General features: G+C 41.4%; 1 protein-coding gene and 1 non-coding gene across 2 annotated transcripts in view; both read left to right on the forward strand.

Moving 5' to 3' along the window:
* Nucleotides 1-25,920, forward strand: part of dnah6 (dynein, axonemal, heavy chain 6) — a 310,227-nt gene that overhangs the window by 84,552 nt on the left and 199,755 nt on the right. The window contains exons 24-32 of the mRNA XM_072587520.1: nucleotides 218-314; nucleotides 1,808-2,021; nucleotides 2,743-2,907; nucleotides 13,272-13,382; nucleotides 18,090-18,215; nucleotides 23,116-23,271; nucleotides 23,940-24,101; nucleotides 24,316-24,453; nucleotides 24,647-24,814. Of these exons, the coding sequence (XP_072443621.1) occupies nucleotides 218-314; nucleotides 1,808-2,021; nucleotides 2,743-2,907; nucleotides 13,272-13,382; nucleotides 18,090-18,215; nucleotides 23,116-23,271; nucleotides 23,940-24,101; nucleotides 24,316-24,453; nucleotides 24,647-24,814 (1,337 nt within the window). The remainder of the gene's footprint in view (nucleotides 1-217; nucleotides 315-1,807; nucleotides 2,022-2,742; nucleotides 2,908-13,271; nucleotides 13,383-18,089; nucleotides 18,216-23,115; nucleotides 23,272-23,939; nucleotides 24,102-24,315; nucleotides 24,454-24,646; nucleotides 24,815-25,920) is intronic.
* LOC140453457 (U1 spliceosomal RNA) lies at nucleotides 25,099-25,254 on the forward strand. The gene has a single exon (XR_011952392.1). It is a non-coding gene; the product is annotated as a U1 spliceosomal RNA (small nuclear RNA).

Consider the following 25,920-nt stretch of genomic DNA (forward strand, 5'->3'; position numbering starts at 1 on the left):
AGTAGGTATAGACACAACTTTCAGGACTCCATACTTCTCCTCTGTACACTGTTCTCTTCTCCCAGTGTGTAACACTTAATCTTCCCTTAATGTATAACAGCATGGAGCAGGCCTATCCTCTCTGCAAAGACTGCTTGACCTGTTCAGTAAGTCTGTTTATTTCTGCATCTTCAATTTATGTATGTTTATCATGTACAATTTCAATTTTATGTTTTAGGTTTGTTGGACATTTTCTTGAATAACAATGCATTATTGGATCAAATTTTGAAATGTCTGGAGGCTTATCTTGAATCTAAGCGGGTGATTTTCCCCAGGTTTGTATTATTAGTATACTGGTTTACTTTGTTCTACATTACTGATGAAAGCAGAAGACATTTTTTTAGTTTCTGAATCAAATAAAACTAATTTGCTTTTCAACACTTTTTTTCCATTATTCCATGATTCTGTCGTGCCAACTTGAGGCAAAGAGATAAACCATTCCTAAGATGGTGTCAGTGCTGCTTGATAAGTTGTCGACAGAGGGTGCATGGGAGAAACATTTTTTTTTACGCTTCATTTGTTGGCCTATCCCTGCTGACAGTTGCTAATTTGTACTAGTTAATGTTTGTTTCCTCCATCAACCTGGAAATTCATCTCCTCGGTTTAAACACTCCTCTCCTTTGCATAGCTGTGCTGTCAGTTCTGTAATGCTTTCTCCTCTTGCATTCAGAAAGCTGACACTGATGCTTCAAGACTCTCTGCTTAGCATCTTCCAACCTCATACACATGCTGTTTGTTGACAGTATTATTCTCTGACTTTGGATTAACTTTCAGCTTCTTGATCACCATTGTTTTGCTAATAGAAGCAACAAGAAGTTGATGTACCAACAACTTCACAACTGTGTGCAAAAACCTCAGCCCTGCTGGTATTCCTATTAAATGTTGTTGCATGCAATATCTCTTCTTTGGCTTTACTGCTAAATCAACTTACAACAATCTCTCTCTGATATTAGTTTTGTTTGTAGCCCAATTATTTTCCTTCCACTTCAAGAATTATGCAAGTTTATACATAAAATGTTCCAAATCCAAGTCTGCAAAATAGAATTGTCTGAAAATATTTTTTAAATTCACCTAAATTGATGATGACTTGTCGGTTTTGTAGGTGTCCTACACAGCAGGCAGTGCACACATCTGAGGTAAACATTCACCCACAATAGCATTATCGGCATTGAAAAAAGCCACCGGCGACCTGCATTTCAGGCAGACATTAGTGTCTTTGCAACTTTCAATAAGACATATTTTATGCTCTGCCTCCCTAGTGGTAAGTCGTGAATGCATTCAACCAAGGATGGCACAAAGCATAAGTAATAGTCATTAATGGGACCTCTGCCAGTCTCTACCAGAAAAGCTGAAAAGTTTTGCTTGAATGCAAAACCAGGATGAAGGAGTGAATCAAAAATGCAGGTTACTATTGGTACTAGTCATGAAGAAGGGTTACAGCCAAAACGTCAACTTCTCCACTGATGCTGTCTGGCTTGCTGTATTCTTCCAGCCTTCTGCATGTCTATGTTGGTCTTAGTCACCTCATTTCTGAGTCTGGGAGCTTTTGAGGGCAACTTTGTCCTGCAGCTCATGTATTTTGAACCCTGAAGTAAGTCTCACTGGATCTCCATGACAGCTCTTCTTTTTGAGGTGAACTTCCCTCCTATTTGGGAGTGGGTCCAATATTTTATCCAAGTGGTGACCGTTCTAAAAATTTTACAAAGAATGTGCTTGATACTAATTATTTGATAAATTAATATCTGATTCCCGTCTCTCTGAATGTTAGGTTCTACTTCCTATCCAATGATGAGCTATTGGAGATTCTAGCTCAGACCCGTAACCCACAGGCTGTCCAGCCACATCTGCGGAAATGCTTTGATGCAATTGCAAAACTGGAATTTGCACTGGCTTCCCAGACTGAAGAGAAAACAGTTGAGGGAGAACCTGAGAAGCTGTACACCAATGATATCTTGGCAATGCTCTCTCCTGAAGGAGAAAAGGTGAAGATTCTTTTGTTGGAGTAGCTGGCACTCTGAAAGTCATTTTAGAATTTCATTAGATTGACTTTTGACAGGTTTATCAGTGTGCATTAAAGCTTTATGTATGACACAGTGCCACAATGTGGTAGATTCAAGCTTACCTCTTCATCTCTTTGCAAACTACTAAAAAGTAAAGCTAATATCGTTCCATTGAGCTGCTCCCTTATTTGAGAGAGATGTCTGGTTGTTGTTTAACCTGATGGTCACCATTCCTCAGGTGAGGAGAGAAGTTGAGAAGCTGGGACCTTCATGGTCACCCCAGCTGGTATAGAAATCAAACTGGTATCACTCTGCATCATAAACCAGCTATCTGAGCTAACCAAATCCCTTGCAATGCTGACATTGCAATGAACAGAGATAATTTGCTTTTTGATAGTGAAGTAGGAAATTTGGGTGTAGGTATAACATTAACACCTTGTCTTAAATAACTAAGTTGGAAAATAGATTTCTTTCTGGAGAACTCCAAATATCATGGAAATATTCAAACTGGAAAAGTGAGAAAATGCTAATCCTTTATAAAGTTTTGATCTGAAATAAATAAAGTTAATTAAACAGAATTGTGCTTTAAAATGAGTGAGATGCCATAATAAATCAATTTATAAAAACCAAAGGGCCCTGCTTGACTTTCTTTTATTATTATAATCACCGTTGCGTTAAATAACATTTTGTTTCTGCATTACAGGTCAGTTTGGGAAAGGGACTTAAGGCAAGAGGAAATGTAGAAGATTGGCTTGGAAAGGTCGAGGAAGCTATGTTCTCATCACTTCGACGTTTATGTAAAGTTTCGATTGGTGATTATCAAACTCAGCCAAGAGTCCAGTGGGTGGTATCTGGACATCCTTCTCAGGTATTTTGAAAGTTATTAAAAATTTCTTTCAAATGCCAATCTAATCTAAGTCTTTTCCAACAGACTTTGTGTCTGACCTCACCCTCTAGAAGCTGGTATCCATGTGATCCCTTACTCCAGACCTTATTGTAGCTCATTGATGCCTAATGGCTCACCATATGCAGCCATTACATGTACTTTAGAGAGTAGCACATGAACAATATTGATATCTGATTTGGTAGTTGCGGGTGTTAAACTAATTCATTGTTTCTTCTTTATCAGTATCTCCTTCATGTTGGTCTTCAATCGGTTGCATCATTACCTGGTCCAGTGTTGGGTATCTGGAAGTACAGTGGCACAAAGGCTGGTTTGCAGTGAGGGAAAGGGAAGAAGGATGTATTGTAACATCGTCTACATGTTGTAAATCATAACAAAATACGAAATTAAGATCAAGTAGAATTTGAGGAATTGGATTAGATTATGCTGTCATCTTGATGGTTGCTGCCTCAGTGATGATGTTCATGTTGTCCACTGCCTTCTCCTTTATGGAGGTTACTTGCTGCCTATTAAGAGCAACTTTGTCCTGCAAAAGAAAAGTGTATCATTGAATGTGGTGTGAAGTGCTTAAGAGATGTGTTTGCTTGCACATTATTTTGCACTGATTATAAGCTGTGAGATGAATGGAAAATTGGCAGCAGTGATGAGTGCCTGGTGATATTTGATGGAGTTTGCTGATAAGCACGTGAAGGGAGTGTGGTGAGTGGAGCAATGCTTATGACTAGTTGCGCAGTTAGCAGAATATGAAGTGAAGATACTTTTGTTGACCTTGGCCACTTGTGAGACCATTTTTTTTTCTCTTGCATTGCACTTGGGTCATTCAGTCTGGATTGTTGGCACTCACATTAATACTGGTTCACACTGATTTTTTCAATCCTTCATTGGAGAACTCGAGCCCCTGAGGGGGGCTAAAGTTAAAGTGAACTAGCAAATTAAGGGTTATGTCAGTAGAGATGCAATGTCAGACATTTTTTCTTTAGTTCTGAGAAGTAGGTTTGGGCTGGACCAGCATTAATTGCTCATTTCTAGTTGCCCTTGATATGGTGGTGCTGGCTGTCTTCTTGAACTGCTACAGTCCCTTTGGTATATGTACATCAATTCAGGATGGTAAGTGGCTTGGACAGGAATTTGCAAGTGATGGTGTTCCCATGTACTTGCTACCTTTGTCCTTCTAGATGGAAGTGGTTGGGGTTTATCAAGTGCTTTGGTGAATTTGTTCCATGCATCTAATGGATCATGCGCACTTTTGCACTTTCTTGTTTACCAATACAGTAGGGCCCTGATTTTAACCATGAGTCTGGAAGGTGGTAGTAAGCAGAGACTTGCAATGTGACATGTTTTAATGGCCACATTTTAAAAATTGATCTTTGTGATCAATTCAAATGCCTAAGTGTGCAAACATCTCTGTTACTCAATTTCTAGAGAAAATGTATCTGCCTTCTAAAGAGGGTAATCAGAAGTCAGAGAGAGGAAGGACTCTCCTGTCACTTCAACGTGTGAGTGCTCAGCAAGGTGTCCAATTGTTTGCCATCTAGGTCGATGTCTTATTTTGTGATGTGAAACTAAATTTTAATTTGCAGATTCATTTGCAAATATTACTTATCTGAGAGAGGGCTGGGATGGGCATACATTTAAGTGTGAAGCATTATCAGAAATTTATACAATGTCTTGGAATAAAGGGAATATAGCTGGCAAGGTCTGTGATACCTGGCTGGAGGCAATGACTGGTGCTGTGAGGCCCACAAACAGATGTGTTGTTCCCCATATATAGGTCCATGAAACACTCTGCTGCCGCAAAGAAGGCATAGATTGAGGTGACTGAGAAAGAGAGCGCTGTCACTTATGAGGTACAGCAATTAAATTCTTTTTTGAAAGTAAACAAAAATAGAAATTGCTGTAGAAACTCAGACCTGAGTTCTGGAAATCTGAATCAAAAACAATAAATAGCTGGAGAAACTCAGACCTGAGTTTCTCCAGCTATTTATTGTTTTTGATTCAGATTTTCAGTATCCACACTTCTTTGTTTTGATTTTCTGAAAGTTCTTTGGCTTTCTTGTATTTTCCAGGTGTGGTTGGAAATGTATTTACTCCACGTTCAAATAGGGTAACAATAGTTGATGCCATTTTACCTGCCCACCTTCCAATAAAGCTTATCAAACAAGTACTCTCCCATCCATTTGCAGGAGCTTCCAGGTGTTTCAGGTTTGTGATGTAGTGGTGCAGTGCACAAAATCTGATAAGTCCTTCTTTAACATCCTTCTACAAAGCACATCATTTGACACCATCTTATCCTTCATGCAGCATTCACACTACTCGTCATCTCTGCAGTAATTTATTCTTCACTATAAGTAATATATCCCTTCATTTTTTTTTCACTTCTCAGGTATTCTTGTTTGATTTTATGATTGTGAACTGTGCACAATTCCCTAAGTGTAAGCCAACCAAGGACCTGTACACGTGAAGAGCAGAGAAAGTATTGACTATATAAAAACAAACCTCTGTGCATGATTTTTTAAAATGGCCTTATTATATAAATTGCTAATTCTAATAATTTGTGTGCCTGGATAACAGACAGACGAGCAACAGCAGGCGTAAACTTTTGAATGAAAGTGAATGTCAGTGAAATCAAACTGATGTATATTTCAGAATCACCAAGAAATATTTATAAATTGATAGTAAAATACGAGAAAATTAAATTGCACTTATTTCAATGTAAGAGGTCTCCCAGGTAAGGCTGATGAACTCAGGGCATGTTTAAGAACATGGGATTGGGACGTCACAACTATTACAGAAACTTGGCTGACAGATGGGCAAGACTGGCATCTCAATGCTCCAGGTTTTAGATGCTATAGGAAGGATAGAAAAGGAGGCAAGGAAAGAGGGGGGGCTGATGTTTTTGATTAAGGAATATGTTACTGTTGTAACTATTGAAAATATTTCTGAATAATCGTCCAGTGAAAATATATTATAAGTGACAATTACAAATAAGAAAGGCAAGATCACATTGATGGGATTGTACTACATGCCCCCTAATATAAGAAAGAAATTGAGAAACAATATATATTGTTATATATATAAGATCTCAGATATATATAAGTATAATAAAGCTGTAATAAAGGGTGATTTTAATTTTCCAAACATTAACTGGGACTGTCAGCATGTTAAAGGTTTGGATGGTGAAGGATTTATCCAATGTTTTCAAGAAAATTTTCTTTATCTATATGTGGATGCTCCTTCTAGAGACCTTCTTTTGGGCAATAAGGCAGGGCGCGTGTCTGAAGTAAAAGAGGGTGAACACTTTAGGTTTAATGATCATAGTTCTATTCATTTCAAAATGGTTACGGAAAAGAATAAGCCTTCAATAAAAGTTAAAGTTTTTAATTGGAGTAAAGCAAATTTTAATGCTATGAGACATGAACTTTAAAAAGTTGATTGGAGTAGACTATCCACAGGTTAAAAAAAATCTGACAAGTGGGAGGCATTCACGAGTGTGATGACAAGAGTTCAGAGGCATTTGTTCCTTTTAGAGTGAAGGGAAAGGATGAAGAAAGATATTGAGGTTCCAGTCAAGAATAAAAGAGAATCTTATTTTAGATGTAGACAACTTGGTTCAATTGAATCTCTTAATCAATATAAAGAGTGCAGGAGAATTTTTAAGAAATAAATCAGGAAGGCAAAGAGTGGGTATGAGATAGCATTGGCAGATAAAGGTAAGGATAATCCAAAGATATTCTACAAATTCATTAAGAGCAAGAGGGTAACTAGAGAGAGGGAAGGGCCTCTAAAGATCAAGGAATTTTGTGATGAACCCCAGGAGATGGAGAGATACTAAATGAATATTTTGTGTCAGTTTTAACTGTGGCGAGAGAAACGGAGTCTAGAGAATGCAGAGAAATAAACTTTGATGCATTAGAAACAGTTCACATTACAGAAGATGAAGTTTTGGGAACCTTAGAGAATATAAAAATAGATAAATTTCTGGGATCTAATCTAATGTATCCCAGAATGTTGTGAGAAGTAAGGGAGGAAATTATGAGACTCCATTTAGAAATATTTACATCATCTTTAACTACTGGTGAGGTGCCTGATGACTGGAGGGTGGCTAATGTGGTATTTCTGTTTAAGAAATGTTATAAGGAGAAACCAGGGAACTACAGACCTGTGAATCTGACTTCATTTGTGGGTAAATTGTTGACAATAATTATAAAGGATAGGATTTGTGGATATTTAGAGAGGCAAAAATTGATTTGGGATGGTCAGCATGATTTTATGCAAGGAAAATTGTGTCGCTCAAACTTGATTTGAGTTTTTCGAAGAAGTTATCAAAAAGCTTGATGATGGCAGAGCAGTAGACGTTGTTTATTTGGATTTTAGTAAAGCCTTTGACAAGGTTCTGCATTAATAAAATTAGGTCACATGGGATTCAGGGTGAGCTTGCCAATTGAATACATAATTGGCTGAATGGCAGGAAACAGAGGAATAGTGGAGGGTTGTTTTTCAGACTGGAGGCCTGTGACCAGTGGTGTTCTACAGGGCTCGGTTCTGGGTGCACTTTAGTTTGTCATTTCTTTAAATAATTTGGATGAGGATATAGAAAGCATGGTAAATAAGTGTGTAATGACACCAAAATTGGTGAAACGTACTTAGTGAAGAAGTGTTCTAAAATTACAAAGGGATCTTAATCAAATGGATCAATGGGCTGAAAAATGATGCATTTTGGTCCAACAGAAAAGGGTAGGCTTATACAATTTGGATAGTATTGTAGAACAGAGGGACCTTGGCATGCAGGTTCATAATTCTAAGGTTTGCATTACATAGAGACAGAATGGTTAAAAAGGCATTTGGCACACGCGCCTTCATTGCTCAGTCCTTTGAGTATAGGCGTTAGGATGTTATGTTGAGGTTGAAGAGAACATTGGCAAAGCCTCTTCTGGAATACTGTGTCCAGTTCTGGTTGCCCAGTTATAGGAAGGATATTATCAAGCTGTAGAGGATTCAGAACAGGTTTACCAGAATGTTGCTAGATATGGAAGGTTTGTGTTTCAAGAAAGGCTGGATAGGCTGGGACTTTTTTCAGATCAGACTGTTGCTGGAAGAGCACAGCACGTCAGGCAGCATCTGAGGAGCAGAAAACTTGATGTTTCGGGCAAAAGCCCTTCATCAGGAAAGAGGCAGGAAGTCTCCAGGGTGGAGAGATAAATGGAGGGGGGAGCTGGGTGAAAGTTGCAAAGAGTACAATAGGTGAATGGGGGTGGGGATGGAGGTGATAGGTCAGAGAGAACGGTGGGAGAAGTTAGCAAAGAGTACAATGGTAAATGCGGGTGGGGTGGAGGTGATAGGTCTGAGGGGAGGGTGGAGCGGATAGGTGGGAAGGGAGATTGGCAGGTAGGACAGGTCATGGGGCCAGCGCTGAGCTGGAAGGTTGGAACTGAAGTAAGGTGTGGGGAGGGGAAATGAGGAAACTGGTGAAGTCCACATTGATGTCCTGGGGTTGAAGTGTTCCAAGGTGAAAGATGAGATCTTCTTCTTCCAGGCATCAGGTGGTGAGGGAGCGGCGGCGGAGGAGGCCCAGGACCTGCATGTCCTCGGCAGAGTGGGAGGGACCGTTGAAATGTTGGGTCACAGGGCGGTGTGGTTGATTGGTGCGGGTGTCCCGGAGATATTCCCTGAAGCGTTCTGCAAGGAGGCATTGAGTCTCCCCAATGTAGAGGAAACTGCATCAGGAGCAACGGATACAATGAATGACATTGGTGGATGTGCAGGTGAAACTTTTATGGATGTAGAAGGCTCCTTTAGGGCCTTGGATGGAAGTGAGGGAGGTGGTGTGGGCACAGGTTTTTGCAATTCCTGTGGTGGCAGGGGAGGGTGCCAGGACGGGAGGGTGGGTTGTTGGCGGGGGGGGGGGGGGGGAACATGGACGTGACCAGGTAGTCATGGAGGGAACGGTCTTTGCGGAAAGTGGAAAAGGTTGGGAGGGAAATATATCTCTGGTGGTAGGGTCCGTTTGGAGGTGGTGGAAATGTTGGCAGATGATATGGTTAATGCGAAGGTTGGTAGGGTGGAAAGTGAGGACTGGGGGTGTGTGGTTCTGTCCTTGTTACAGTTGGAGGGGTGGGGTTTGAGGGTGGGGGTGAAGGATGTGGATGAGATGCATTGGAGGGCATCTTCAACCACGTGAGAAGGGAAATTATGATCTCTAAAGAAGGAAGCCATCTGGTGTGTTCTGTGGTGGAACTGGTCCTCCTGGGAGCAGATACAGCAGAGATGAAGGAATTGGGAATACAGGATGGCATTTTTGCAGGAGGTAGGGTGGGAAGAGGTGTCATCCAGGTAGCTGTGAGAGTCGGTGGGTTTGTAAAAAATGTCAGTGTCAAGTTGGTCGTCATTAATGGAGATGGAGATGTCCAGGAAGGGGAGGGAGGTGTCAGAGATGGTCCAGGTGAATTTAATGTCGGGGTGGAATGTGTTGGTGAAGTTGATGAACTGCTCAACCTCCTCATGGGAGCATGAGGTGGCGCCGTTGCAGTCATCAGTGTAGTGGAGGAAGAGGTGGGAGTGGTGCCGGTGTAATTACGGATGTGGGAGGATTTGAAGGAGAAATTGTTAAGGGTGAGGACCAGTTCAGCTAAACGAATAAGTGTGTCTGTGGAAGGGTACTGTTGGGGATGTAGGGAGAGGAAGAAACAGAGGGCTTGGAGGCCCTGATCATGGCGGATGGAGGTGTAGAGGGATTGGATGTCCATGGTGAAAATGAGGCGTTGAGGGTCGGGGCTGGGGCAGGGACCCGAACTCATCTCCACCTACCTCAATACTGTCCTATCCCCCCTAGTCCAGGAACTCCCCACATACGCTCGAGACACCACCCACGCTCTCCACCTCCTCCAAGACTTCTGTTTCCCTGGCCCCCAATACCTCATCTTCACCATGGACATCCAATCCCTCTACACTGGTCCTCACCCCCCTGTTCCTCGCAGTTCCTCCAGACCAAAGGGGTAGCGATGGGCACCCGTATTGGCCCCAGCTATGCCTGTATCTTTGTTGGCTACGTAGAACAGTCCATCTTCCATAGTTATACCGGCACCACTCACCACCTCTTTCTCTGCAACATTGATGACTGCGTCAGTGCCACCTCATGCTCTCGCAAGGAGGTTGAGTAGTTCATTAATTTCATCAACACATTCCACCCTTACCTTAAATTCACCTGGACCATCTCTGACACCTCCCTCCCCTTCCTGCAAATCTCCATCTCCATTAATGACGACAGATACTGATATTTTTTACAAACCCATCGGCTCCCACAGCTACCTGGATGATACCTCTTCCCAGCCTACCTCCTGCAAAAATGCCATCCCATATTCCCAAATCCTCCACCTCTTTCGTATCTGCTCCCGGGAGGACCAGTTCTACCACAAAACACACCAGTTGGCCTCCTTCTTCAGAGACCGCAATTTCCCTTCTCACGTGATTGAAGATGCCCTCCAATGCATCTCATCCACATCTTGCACTTCCGCCCTCAAACTCTACCCCTCCAACCATAACAAGGACAGAAGCCCCGGTGCTCACCTTGCACTCTACCAACCTTCGCATAAACCATATCATCTGCCGACATTTCTGCCACTGCCAAATGCACCCCACCATCAGAGATTTCCCACCCTTCTGCTTTCCGCAAAGACCGTTCCCTCCGTGACTACCTGGTTAGGTCCACGCACCCCAACAACCCACCCTCCCATCCTGTCACCGTCCCCTGCCACCACAGGAATTGCAAAGCCTGCGCCCACACCTCCTCCCTCACCTCCATCCAAGGCCCCAAAGGAGCCTTCCACTGTTTCACCTGCACATCCACCAATGTCATTCATAGTATCCGTTACTCCCGGTGTGGTCGCCTCTTCACTGGGGAGACTCGACGCCTCCTCGCAGAGCGCTTCAGGGAACATTTCTGGGACACCCACACCAATCAACCCCACCGTCCTGTGGCCCAACATTTCAACTCCGCTCCCACTCTGCTGAGGGCATGCAGGTTCTGGGCCTCCTCCACCGCTGCTCCCTCACCACCTGACGCCGGAGGAAGAACGCCTTATCTTTTGCCTCGGAACACTTCAACCCCAGGGCATCAATGTGGACTTCACCAGTTTCCTCATTTCCCCTCCCCCCACCTTACCTCAGTTCCAACCTTCCAGCTCAGCACTGTCCCCATGACCTGTCCTACCTGCCAATCTCCCTTCCCACCTATCCACTCCACGCTCCCCTCCGACCTATCACCTCCATCCCCACCTGCATTCACCTATTGTACTCTTTGCTACCATGTCCCCAGCTCCACTACCCCCCATTTATCTCTCCATCCTGTAGGCTTCCTGCCTCTATTCCCGATGAAGGGCTTTTGCCCGAAACGTCAATATTCCTGCTCCTTGGAGGCTGCCTGATCTGCTGTGCTTTTCCAGCAACACTCTGATCTAAACTCTGGTTTCCAGCATCTGCAGTCCTCACTTTTGCCTAGGACTTTTTTGAATGGAGCATAGAAAGTTGAGAGATGACCTGATAGAAATTTATAAAATAATGAGAGTATAGATAGAGTTCATAACAGTTGTCTTTTCCCCAAGATGAGGAATTTCAAGACTAGGGGGCACATTTTTACGGTGAGAGGAAAGAGATTTACAAAAGACATAAGAGGTGAAATGTTTTACATAGAGAGTGATCCATGTGTGGAATGAACGTCTGAGAAAGTGGTGCATGTGGGAACATTTAAACAAGGTGTAAAATACATTTGCATGGATACGTGAATAAGAAATGTTTGGAGGATTATGGGCCAGGAGCAGGCAGGTGGGAGTAGTTTAGTTTGGCATTATGGTCAGCATGGATTGGTTGGATCAATAGGTCTGTTTCCATGCTACATGATTATGTGACTCTGAGGTGCAATAATTTGGGAAACACAATATCTACCGATGCGAAGAGCAAAAAAAAATAAAAACTAGGATAGTAATGGGAAAGTCATGCAGAAATTTGAGAGCCAAGACAAGCCTTCCCAGAGGGTGTACATGGTGATGATGGTGACTTATTTCTTGTTGCTAGATTCTTTTTATTCTCTATCTCACTAATGGCCTTAACCAAACAATATGTAGCCTCCTTATTCTTCCTGTCAAAATATTCACACTTTCTTCTTTCACTTCTGAGAATAATTCATTCCTCACCTCATCTTGGAGCTGTATCTATTTTCAGTTTGTTGCCCAGAAGTCACCACCCGGATTTGACCAATCCAGAACTGACATGGGAGTCATGCTGCTATGTTTGAGCATGCCTGGCCCATGAAGTTTGTCCCCATGTTGGTCACAAATCTATGTCCTGAATGTCCTGATTCCTGAAGAAGGACTCATGCCCGAAACGTCAATTCTCCTGTTCCTTGGATGCTGCCTGACCTGCTGCGCTTTTCCAGCAACGCATTTTCAACTCTGATCTGCAGCATCTGCAGTCTTCACTTTCTCCACAACTCTATGTCTGCTTGATTTGTTCACTGTGATGAACATTGAAGATGTCATGGTAGAGTGTTCATGGCAGCGTTTTGGTATGCTCGTGCTACAATCTATATGCATTGGTGTTGCAGGAGTTGACTGGCTTCAATGCAGATACCTGCATGTATAAAATGTAGTGTTATTTGTTTGCATTTGAGCAGCGTGGATGACGGGTTTTCTCAACACAGGGCGTAATCAAGGAGTTTCCCGGTTTCCTGGTCACCATTTGTCATTGAAGTATGCCACCAAAAACAACTTGTCGTCCATCTCATTGCCTAAATGTGCACAAACAGCAGAGTGTCTGATGTATTTACTTATATGAAAATGTTTTCAAAATCATTAATTGAAAATGAAGGATCCTCCAAGTAGCTCAATGGTTAGCACTCTACCTCACAGCACCAGGAACCCAGGCTTGATTCAACCCTTGGGCACCTGTCTGGGTAGAGTTTGCATATTTTCACTGCATCTGTATGGGTTTCCTCCAGGTGCTCCGGTTTCCCCCCTCGGTTAATAGGTGTGCAGGTTAGGTGGATTGGCCATGCTAAATTGCCCATAGTGTCCAGGAATGTGCGGGCTAGGAGGGTTAGTCATAAGAAATGCAGGGTTACAGGATAAGATAGGGGTGGTGGACCTGGGTAGGATGCTCTTCAGAGGGTCAGCGTAGACTCGATGGGCCAACTGTAGAGATTCTATGATCCTACAATATATCTGAGAGTCATAATAAAGAAGTGCACAAATATGAGTTTCTCTTTATGGCCACTGTAGAATTTCCATTCTAATATTAGAAAAGGTGCAACCTGATTAATTTTGTTTATGTATTCACAGGTCATATTGACCATTTCACAGCTAATGTGGTGTCGTGATTTACACCATTGTCTGGAGAATGACCATGACCGCATTGCATCCATCGCTGAATTTGAAAAAACTAATTTTGAGGTGACTTAGAATTGTGTTTATACATTTTTTTTAAAGAATGCAATTAGCTGTTTGTTTTAGCAAGAAATTATCTGTCCAGTTTGTTTGTTACAATCAGTTCAAATTCTGAAAGTTACCATGCTATATGTACATGATATGGCAGAATGTAGTAGAATCATTTGGAAGAGCTGCCACTGTAAGAACTTCACAGCATTTATATTAAACAATTTTCAGGTGACCCATTGTATGTGTAAAATTTTGTTCTAGGATCCAAAGTTGTTCTTCTTATTAGGTGATGTCCTCTCAACTTGCAACAAACTTAAATCACTCCTTTTAATAAACATTCTTACGAATAGCTTATGAACTGAAATTTTACTCCAACACTGGAATGGATTCTCTTTCTGTTAGAACATAGAACAATACAGCACAGAACAGGCCCTTCGGCCCTCGATATTGCGCCAACCTGTGGACTATTCTCAGCTCGCCCCCTACACTATCCCATCATCATCCATGTGCTTATCCAAGGATTGTTTAAATGCCACTAATGTGGCTGAGTTAACTACATTGGCAGGTAGGGAATTCCACGCCCATACCACTCTCTGAGTAAAGAACCTTCCTCTGACATCTGTCTTAAATCTATCACCCCTCAATTTGTAGTTATGCCCCCTCATACAAGCTGACGTCATTACCTAGGAAAAAGACTTTCACTGTCTACCTTATCTAATCCTCTGATCATCTTGCATGTCTCTATCAAATCCCCTCTTAGCCTTCTTCTTTTCAATGAGAACAGACCCAAATCTTTCAGCCTTTCCTCATAAGACCTTCCTTCCAGACCAGGCAACACACTGGTAAATTTCCTCTGCACCTTTTCCAATGCTTCAACATCCAAACCGAAATATGGCGACAAGAACTGTACACAATATTCCAAGTGTGGCCGCACTAGCATTTTGTATAGTTGCAGCATAATATTGCAGCTCTGGAATTCAATCCCTCTACCAATGAAACCTAACACACCGTATGCCTTCTTAACAGCACTATCAACCTGGGTGGCAACCTTCAGGGATCTGTGTACATGGATCCAAGATCCTCTGCACAACCACACTACCAAGAATCTTCCCATTGACTGAGTATTCTACCTTCCTGTTATTCTTCCCAAAGTGCATCACCTCACATTTCACTGCATTGAACTCTATTTGCCACCTCTCAGCCCAGTTCTGCAGTTCATCCAAGTCCCCCTGCAACCTGTAACATTCTTCCAAACTGTCCACCACTCCACCGACTTTAGTGTCATCTGCAAATTTACTAATCCATCCACCTATGCCTGCGTCTAAGTCCCACAACAGATCCTTATGGCACACCACTAGTAACTGGACTCCAAGCTGAATAGTTTCCATCAACCACCACTCGCTGCCTTCTTTCAGAACGCTAGTTTCTAATCCAAACTGTTAAATCACCCTCAATCCCATGCCTCTGCATTTTCTCCAACAGCCTACCATGCGGAACCTTATCAAAGGCTTTACTGAAGTGCATGTATACCACGTCAACTGCCCTACCCTCATCTACATGCTTGGTCACCTTCTCAAAAAACTCAATAAGGTTTGTGAGACACGACCTGCCCTTGACGAAACCATGTTGACTATCTGAAATCAAATTGTTGTTTGCTAGATGCTTATAACTCTTATTTCTTATAATCCTTTCTAAACATTTTCCTACAACAGAAGTAAGGTTCGCTGGTCTATAATTAACTGGGTCATCCCTACTGCCCTTCTTGAACAAGGGCACAACATTTGCAATCCTCCAGTCCTCTGATACTAAACCTGTAGACAATGATGACTCAAATATCAAAGCCATAGGCTCTGCTATCTCCTCCTAGCTTTCCAGAGAATCCTTGAATAAATTCTATCCGGCCCAGGGGACTTGTCTACTTTCACTCATTCTAGAATTGATAACACGTGTTCGTAACTATCCTCGAACCTTTCCAGCCTAATATCTCGTATCTCATTCTTCTCCTCTACAACATTCTCCTTTTTCTGAGAGAAAACCGATGAGAAATGTTTATTTAGCAGCTCTCCAATCTCTACAGATTCTACATTCAACTTCCCACTGCCCTGTTCCTACCTTAATCCTCCTTTTATTCCTCACATACCTATAGAAAGCATTAGGGTTCTCCTTTATTCTATTTGCTAAAGACTGCTTGTGCCCTCTCCTTGCTCTTCTTAACTCTCTTTAAATCCTTCTTAGCTGATATGTAACTCTTCATCACCTCATCTGAACCATCTTGCTTCATCAACATATAAGCCTCTTGCTTCTGCTTAACAAGAGATGCAATTTCTGTTGTAAATCATGGTTCCCTTACCTTATCACTTGCTCCCTGCCTGACAGGGACATACCTATCAAGGAAACACATTATCTGTTCCTTAAACCAGCTCCACATTTCCATTGTCTGCATCCCCCGCATTTTGCTATCCCATCCTATGCATCCTAATTCTTGCCTAATTGGATTATAATTGCCCTTGCCCCATCGATAACTTGACCTGTGGCATGTACCTATCCTTTCCATTGCTAAACTAAAGGTAACTGAATAATGGTCACTTTCTCCAAAGTGCTCATCTACAACTAAATCAAACACCTGGGCTGGTTGATTACCAAGCCCCAGATTCAGTGTGGCCTCCCCTCTTGTCAGCTCTTTGATATACTGTGTCAGGAAATCCGTCTGTGCACATTGGACAAAAACTGATCCATCTGACGTACTAGAGTTATAGTATTTCCAGTCAATACTGGGAAAGTTCCACAACTATTGCCTCTGGCCTTGGTATTTAGCATTAGATCTAGCTGAAACACATCAAGTAACTTTGACTCTGACTTTCTCTGGCTGATGAAACATCATCCTGCAATGTAAAGGTAGTCCCCGACTTCCTGGAGGAGACAGTTTTTCTCTCAAAGGGTCATGAATCTGTGGAATTCACTTACCTAGAGTACAGTTGATGCTGGGACATTGAGTAAATTTAAGAAAGAGACATTTTTTGATTAGTAATGTATTGAAGGGTGATGGAGTACAGGCAGGAAAGTGGAGTTGAGACTGTGATGACATCAGCCATGATCATATTAAATGGTAAGCAGGCTCACGGGGCTGAATTTCCTGCTCCTGTTCATATGCTTTTGTATTCCTTTCATCACTACCCAGGCTGTTCTTAAAGTTCTCTTCCCTGTCTGAATCACTCGCGCCTTCCACAAAAGCAAGGATCCCACCAGCTTGTGTCATTGAAAATTGAGGCCAACTGTTCAGGATTATCTCCTGCATGTCTCCCTTCCCTTTGTCTGCTAAATATGGACATCCTTTCCTCCCACTCTAGATTTGTCCACAAGTCCTCACCAAACTCATCCCATTAGACACCCACGTCTCTCCCTCCACTTTATTCTCATTAAATTCTTAACACCCAGCTTCCTTCTCTGCCCCAATGTTCCATTCTTGTGTTTTGAACACCCTTTTCAAATGAGAAATTAATGTACTTGTCAACTCCCAAATCCATGACCAAGTTTCCTACATTTCCATGCTTAAACCAAAATAGAAACATAAAATTCTAGAAGAACCCAGCAGGGTAGCACATGTGGAGGGAGAGACAGTGTCAATGGAATTGAGCATCCACACCTAAGGCAGGTTTGTGGCCCTTTAGTTGTGGTGGGTAAGTGCAGTGGGGAGTCACAACATTGTGTTCCCACCTTTCCACAATCAAGAAGAATGGATGACGGCTTCACTGCCCAGTCTCCAATTGATGTGCTTAAGTAGCCTCTGGAGGGTTGTTTAAGGAAGGACTTCATCCCACTGCTGCTGGTGTTCAACCTGAGTACTCCCCATGCAGAGAGACCAGCCACCCATTTCTACCATGTTTGCCTGTGGAGTAGTTTGTGGGAGTGTGGGGTTGTAATGGGGTGTCACTCACTCACAGGCCCTGTGTGCTCCATCAAGGAACCTAGCTTTGGGAAGAGGAAGCAATACCCATGGCCCATCCAGTAGTTGCAATCTACCAGCCTAATATTGGCAAGCAAAGTTTTGGGGTGGCATCCCAATCATTGTGAGGGAGACAAATACTGTCCCAGTGAGTACCTGGTAAATATGTTGGACAGCAGTGAGGTGGTGGGGTGAGGTCTGTATGGGAAATTCTCTACCACTTGATTCTCACTGATTCTCTAACTATTAGGTGGTGCAGTCTCTCAAGCACTGTGCTTTTGATTGCCTTGATTCAGAGCAGGTAAAACTGAGAGGTGTGACAGGTAAGGCAAATATTGAACAGAAGATAGGAGGATAGAACCAAAGGCAAAGATTGATTGGGGAATAGATGCAATTAAATAACAGAAAGTGATAATGGTGCAAGGTAAAATAGTGTGATACTGGATGAGATATTTAAAAAAGTTGAAGTCCTCACATCGTCAATGTCAAACTGTGGCACTTCTATGCCCTTCATCTGGTGTGCACTCTATACAGGACCACTGAACCTTATTGTAACAATATCTTTTGTAAAGCCACATTATTAATAGCTTTATGTTTTAAAAACAAATGTAACTTGTAGTTTCTACCTCAGTATAAATGTGAATACATGGTTTTGAAGCAATAATTTAGTTTGAATATTAATTAAGGATGCTTTATTATAAGGATTTCAACAACTTTGTACTAATGGGAACTGATTATGGCTGATATATGCTGTCTAATGGTGTTATATCTCCTTATAGAGACTTAATGCTCTAGCTGGTTTAGTTCGAGGCAAGCTCTTAACTCTGCACCGAAGTATTGTGACTGCACTCATAACCGTTGATGTTCATGCAAGAGACATTGTCACTGAATTGGTGAAAGAAAAGGTATCTATCATTGCAAGAAATTTTATTGGTATGACTTGTGCCTCATTGTTGAAAACAATACTACTGTTCAATCTGGCTGTTCACAATTCTAAGAAGTTCTAGTTCAAAATTGCACGAATACGAATCGGGAGGAGGAGTAGCTATTTCGGCCTCATGAGTTTACTCCACAATTAACTAAGAAACAATTTTAGAAATTGCTGAGAAAACTCAGGTCTGGCAGCATCTGTGGAGAGAAAATACAGTTAATGTTTCAGGGTCCAGTGACTCTTCATAACATGGTTGACCTGTTTGTTTTTTGAATTCCACATTCCTATTTACCTCCAAAAATCCTTCATTCTTTGGCTGAATAAGAATTTATTTACCTTTGCCTTAAAAATGTCTAATAATTCCACTGCCTTCTAGTGCAGAGTGCTCCAAAGTACACAACCCTCATAAAAGTAATTCTCCTCATCTTGGACCTGAAGAGGAGAATCCAGAATTTAAAACTGCCTCGGAGTTCTGGAGGAAGAGGAAACATCCTTTTCATTTTCAAGACTTTTCAGAACCTTATACACTCCAATTAAGTCACTACGCATTCTTCTAAACTTCAGTAGAATCAAGCACAGACTATCCAACCTATCCACCTGAGAAAACCCACCTATTCCAGTTATCAATCTGGTATGTCTCCTCAGAGCCCTCTTCAAATCAAAAACATCCTTCCTCAAATAAGGAGACTAAAGCTGCACATAATATTTGAGATACAGTTTTCCCATTCCTTTATCTTTAATTCCACCCATAATATAGGATAGCATTCCATTAGCCGCCTTGATTATATGCTATACCAGCACATTAATGTTCTATAACTTGTACACTAGATTACCTAAATCCCTGTGCACTTCAGATTAAGCATACCATTTAACTTTTGTTTCATTAATTTATGAGCACAGATGATGCCATAACCTGCAAATAGTTTATGGTGGCAAGCTCAAATAATTTATATTCATCATTTATTGTGTAAATATACATTGCTATCTGCTCCGACATTGCAGCATTGTCTTATTTAAAATGTCTGCCAACTCTACACCTATTATAAATAGGTACAGTCCCTAGCAAGCAGTCTATAGGGGCTCCTAACTTCCAGCTGATTTTGCTTTCCCATAATAGCTTTGGCTGACCATTTCCAGCTGCTTCCCTTCATTTTTTGAGCTTCTCAAACAAATTAAAACCTGTTCCAATGGTTTGTCTTCCCCCAGCCATGTTAGGTTCCTTTCCTTGTATTGCTAGATGGCAGAAAGAAAAGTCTTTTTCAACTAAAGACAATTTGCCTCTCACATTCATTAGTGGTAACGCTCAGAACCAAGTCTTTTCTCTCTGACCATACAGAACTTGATGTGAGGATGCCAGTGTTGGACTGGTTTGGACAAAATCAGAAGTCGCACAACACCGGGTGATAGTCCAACATTTATTTAAAATCATAAACTTTCAAAGCACTGTTCCTTCGTCAGGTGAAGTCATTTTGACTTCATACAGAATTGCCATGTGCATGAACTGTAATATTCATTAACTTTTAGTGAAGCTAGTAAACTGATCTCAAAAATGCTTTCCTCTGCTGCCATCTCCCTGATAAATGAAACATTTTAACCTTCCATCCATATGTAAATGCTGATTAGCAATTATTGATTACAACTTAGTGTCAGAGAGATGTACAGCATGGAAACGGACCGTTCGGTCCAACCTGTCCGTGCCGACCAGATATCCCAACCCAATCTCGTCCCACCTGCCAGCACCTGGCCCATATCCCTCTAAACACTTCCTATTCATATACCCATCCAAATGCCTCTTAAATGTTGCAATTGTACCAGCCTTCACCACATTCTCTGGCAGCTCATTCCATACCCGTACCACCCTCTGTGTGAAAATGTTGCCCTGTTGGTCTCTTTTATATCTTTCCCCTCTCACCCTAAACCTGTGCCCTCTAGTTCTGGATTCCCCGACCCCAGGGAAAAGACTTTTCCTATTTACCCTATCCATGCCCCTCATAATTTAATAAACCTCTATAAGGTCACCTCTCTGCTCCGACGCTCAAGGGAAAACAGCCCCAGCCTGTTCAGCCTCTCCCTGTAGCTCAGATCCTCCAACCCTGGCAATATCCTTGTAAATCTTTTCTGAACCCTTTCAAGTTTCACAATATCTTTCCGATAGGAAGGAGACCAGAATTGCTTGCAATATTCCAACAGTGGCCTAACCAATGTCCTGTACAGCTGCAACATGACCTCCCAACTCCTGTATTCAATACTCTGACCAATAAAGGAAAGCATACCAAACGCCCTCTTCACTATGGAGAAAGTGAGGACTGCAAATGCTGGAGACCAGCCATATTCCTGAAGAAGGGCTTATGCCCGAAACGTCGATTCTGTTGCTCCTCGGATGCTGCCTGGCCTGCTGCGATTTTCCAGCACCTTCTTCACTATCTTATCTACCTGTGACTCCACTTTCAAGGAACTACAAACCTGCACTCCAAGGTGTCTTTGTTCAGCAACACTCCATAGGACGTTACCATTGAGTGTATAAGTCCTGCTAAGATTTGCTTTTCCAAAATGCAGCACCTCACATTTATCTGAATTAAACTCCATCTGCCAATTTTCAGCCCATTGGCCTATCTGGTCAAGATCCTGTTGTAATCTGAGGTAACCCTCTTCGCTGTCCACTACACCTCCAATTTTGGTGTCATTTGCAAACACACTAACTGTACCTCTTATGCTCGCATCCAAATCATTTATGTAAATGACAAAACGTAGAGGACCCAGCACTGACCCTTGTGGCACTTCACTGGTCACAGGCCTCCAGTCTGAAAAGCAACCCTCCACCACCACCCTCCATCTTCCATCTTTGAGCCAGTTCTGTATCAAAATGGCTAGTTCTCCCTGTATTCCATGAGATCTAACCTTGCTAATCAGTCTCCCATGGGAACCTTGTCGAATGCCTTACTGAGGTCCATATAGGTCACATCGTCCGCTCTGCCCTCATCAATTCTCTTTGTTACTTCCTGAAAAAACTCAATCAAGTTTGTGAGACATGATTTCCCACGCACAAAGCCATGTTGACTATCCCTAATCAGTCCTTGCCTTTCCAAATACATGTACATCCTGTCTCTCAGGATTCCCTGCAACAACTTGCCCACAACCGACGTCAGGCTCACTGGTCTCTAGTTCCCTGGCTTGTCCTTACCACCCTTCTTAAACAGTGGCACCACGTTAGCCAACCTCCAGTCTTTCATCTCAGAAGTAAATGGTCCTTTACAGAATAGTATCTCCAACGTTCTTATGGCATGATAGGAGATTCAGACTTGACTTATTAAAACTTAAAAGAATGCTGCCATCATCCGAGTATAAATGCTTTGTACCTTATTCTCAATAAGCCATATTAGCTTTCTTTGATCTCTAACCGATGGTCTAGATTTACTGTAATTCAGAACAGACTCACACATACCCTTTCATTTACCTTAAATTTAAAGGTTTAGTATCAAAATATAATAATCTTATAAACACATAATTGTAACAGAGTATACAGCAAACAACAGGAGAACACATTAAGGAGGGTGAAAGCAATCTAGGGTACTAGATAAACACAGCATCTGTAAAAAGAAAAACCGAGTTAACATTTTGATATTCTGATGAAGGGTCACTGAACTTGAAATGTCAACTGTTTTTCGTTCAAGATATGGTGCCAAACCTGATGCATTTCTCCAACATAGTGTTTTGGTTTCAGATTTCCAAGATGGGCGGCACAGTGGCAAGCACTGCTGCCTCACAGCGCCAGAGACCCGGGTTCAATTCCCGCCTCAGACAACTGACTGTGTGGAGTTTGCACATTCTCCCCATGTTTGCATGGGTTTCCTCCGGGTGCTCCGGTTTCCTCCCACATTCCAAAAGATGTGCAGGTCAGGTGAATTGGCCATGCTAAATTGCCCGTATTGTTAGGTGAAGGGGTAAATGTAGGGGAATGGGTCTGGGTGGGTTGCGCTTCGGCGGGTCGGTGTGGACTTGTTGGGCCAAAGGGCCTGTTTCCACACTGTAAGTAATCTAATCTAATCTAATCTGCAATTCTTTCTGTTTAAATAAAGAAGGTTGTTTCAATGCTTTATGAGGGGTTGCAGCATTAGCAAAGTTGAACAAACAATGTGTCCTTGCAAAGAAAACATGATTTGCTATTTTTGGTTTTCATTAATGAAGTTTAAGTAGGCGTTCCAATGTTAGAAGAACATTTCTCAAACAGTGGCCATAACAAAATCTGGACCACCTAGAAAATAGGAAAAACTGTCCACGACAATGATTGTAGGTGGAATATCAGACATTTTGAGTCAAATGACAAGGCGCCTAAACTGGTTGAATTAGTAATAATGTGGAAAATCAAACCATGAACTGGCCTTGAAATATAGAATTATAAAATGCTCAGAGTGCAGCATAAACATGACTGAAATTAAAGGGATGGAATTGAATATTTCAAGGCTAAGCAGAGAAATTGAAATAAAATTAGATGTTAAAATAGTGCAGTAGAGTTTGACATGCCTGTGAGAAATACAATAGTAGAATAGGCAGGAAAAGCATTTAAGACTCTTAATTCTTCATATTCCTATCTACTGATATCTGCCTTTTTGATATGGAATTATGGCAGGAAGAGTAAAATCCAGCAGTTAAAATTAACAAGGGATTCATTCTGATGCTGGTAGCTGGGGATATAACTGAGAATAAGGGCTTTCTCCTGTCACCAGATGCCATTTAAAGTCCCCCATACACTTCAGTTTTTACATTTTAATGTCATTCAAAAATGAGATACTAAAACATTTATCAATGTGGAAAAAGCTTGTTTAAGTTATGAGGTTTTATGTTAATAATAACTATTGTTTAACTTTTTTTTATAGGTGGACACAGTAAATAATTTTGAGTGGCAGCGACAGCTACGTTATTACTGGGATCTTGATGCAGATAACTGTGTGGCTATGATGGCCCTGTCTAATTACACATATGGCTATGAGTACCTGGGCGCATCTCCTCGGTTGGTCATTACACCGCTTACTGTAAGCACAATCAGTGAAGATGGTAGTGACCAGAAATTTAAAGTTGGGAGCAAATAATGCAACTAGCAATAATGGTTTGCTGATAGTAGTGGGAACAGTGCAGAAATTTAGCTTGTTTCAGTGATACAAGTACTGTCTCATTTATAAATTGCCCCTCTGGTGATAGTGTGAAAAGGTACTGTTGAAGCTTGAGGGAGATTAGTAATTCCATCACTTGACATAAATGTTCTAATGCAGTCTGTAATAAGTTTGTTGTATCCTGACCTGAAATTCGTTTTCAAAAATGTACAAAGCCTCTTCCATGAGACAAATCTTAGGGATGCACACAACAAGGCAGGACTCCAGCTTAGCAGTTTATTTTAAAGGCTGAAATAGCACACAGTGATTGGCCATTCTTTATTATTTCCATTTTCTTAATGTTAACTGAGAAACATAACTTAAGTTGCTTATATATTTAAATAAGAGAAATGTGCCAGCGTGGAAAAGCTATGTGACAGTGTAGAAAGCTTGTATGTCTGTACTGTTCATAAGAAAGTATGCTAACTAACAGGATGACATTCAATCCATTTTGAAAGTGGGCAGTGCATTGATTCTGTATTAATCCCTTTTCTGAAATAATTTAAAATTATTAAAAAATGTAGCTGACTAAGTTGTCTTGGTTACCTTAGGACCGTTGTTACCTCTGCCTCATGGGAGCATTACAGCTAGATCTAGGAGGAGCTCCAGCTGGCCCTGCTGGTACTGGTAAAACAGAAACAACCAAAGATCTTGCCAAGGCCCTAGCCATCCAGTGTGTTGTTTTTAATTGTTCTGAAGGCTTAGATTACAAGGTAAGTTAATAACAGGTGCAGGAAATATAATCGAATATGAAGACAACCTTTCCAAATCTTTTTGATGTGTATATCATTATCATTTTAATGGACAATATTATAGTATAACCAATAAAGAATGAGGCATAAGCTCTTCATTACCATTGTTTTGTGTTTACAACAATTATTCTGTCATAAGTTATTGTGCAATGACTAAGTATATGTTCTTTTCCAGATGATGGGACGTTTCTTCAGTGGTTTAGCTCAGTCAGGAGCTTGGTGCTGCTTTGATGAGTTCAACCGAATTGACATTGAAGTACTTTCCGTCATTGCACAACAGCTCATTACCATTAGAAATGCTAAAGCAGCTAAGGTAACAATTACTCCAATACTGAAAAAGCTCAATAATTAGCCGGTTGCAAATTTATGCAAAATAAAGGGATGAATTTTCACTGAGGTGAGGGGAAGGGGCTTTGCCCAATTAATGGCCATCATTTTGATAGAAGAGAATTGAAAACTTTGGAAAACAGCATGAATGACATTAATGCTATTTTATTTTTCTGCAGCTCTCTCGTTTCATGTTTGAAGGTAGAGAGATCAAGTTGGTCATGTCTTGTGCAGCATTCATTACTATGAACCCAGGTTATGCTGGAAGAACAGAATTGCCTGACAACTTAAAGGCTCTTTTTAGACCCATTGCAATGATGGTTCCAAATTATGCTCTTATTGCTGAGGTAAATGTATTGATGCCTTTATTTTTGTCTTAGTCCTTTTGTTCTTGGTTTATAGTAATTAGATAATAGAGTTAGTGTCATTCAGCCATCTGAACTAACCAAACACCTTTCTTTAATCGAGCATTTTCTGGTTACAAAATAATTTGAAGGAAAGTAAGACCATGAATTTACAATGCAGTTAATTTATTTTTAGCAAGCATAACCTACATTGCATAGATCAGAGCAGTTTAGGAAGGTTGAACACCTCCTCAAGGACAGTTAATAATGGTCATTATATGTTACCTTTACTTATCTGACAGGGGAGAGACCATAATCTTGAAGGTCGTTTTCCCAGGGCAAGGCTAATCCATTGCACTTTGGGTGACACCTGTGATGTCCTCAAATGCAGGATACTTGACTGCAAAAGTTGTGGTAGTGGGGAACTGCATTTGTACTCTGAAGGCTCTTGTGGTGCAGCGGCAGAGTCCAGACTTTTGACCTCTTAGACCAGGATGCTCAGGTTCAAGTCCAGCTTGCTCCAGGAGTATTTCAACCCAATTTTGAATAGATTAATTAGAAATATCTATGCGTGACCTTTAGCAGTGTTGGCCACTGTTCATGATTGATTTTTTAAAAGTACCTTGTGCTATTACTTGTTGGTTCCTAAGAGTAGACTTAATTGAACCTTTTCTGCCATTCATATAGATAAAGATTGATCTATATCTTGACTTCATTTACCTCTGTTAAGTCAAAATCCTTTAATACCCTTCCAAACTAAATTATTCTGTGATTTCAATTAAAGAAACACTTCTTGGAATCACCTATAAATGACCTAGCGCTAATTTTAAAGTTATATGCTCCCTTGTTCTAGACTTTGCTGCCGCGGAATTAGTTTCTCTGAATGAACAATATCTACTAAGTCTCTTTAATCATTAATTCGTAGAATGGTTACATCACAGAAGGAGGCCTTTTGGCCCATCATGTCTGCAGTCTTTTTGTACCAGCAACTGACCAAACCACTGTTGTCCTGCAATTATTGTTTAATTTTCAGAGTGTTGTCTGTTGAGTCAAAAAGTTTCAATGTTCAAGTCTCACATTAGGCCTTGAGCACAAAATCAAATCTGACT

This window comes from Chiloscyllium punctatum, chromosome 2 (assembly GCF_047496795.1).
Source record: "Chiloscyllium punctatum isolate Juve2018m chromosome 2, sChiPun1.3, whole genome shotgun sequence".
In the NCBI taxonomy this organism is placed as follows: domain Eukaryota; kingdom Metazoa; phylum Chordata; class Chondrichthyes; order Orectolobiformes; family Hemiscylliidae; genus Chiloscyllium; species Chiloscyllium punctatum.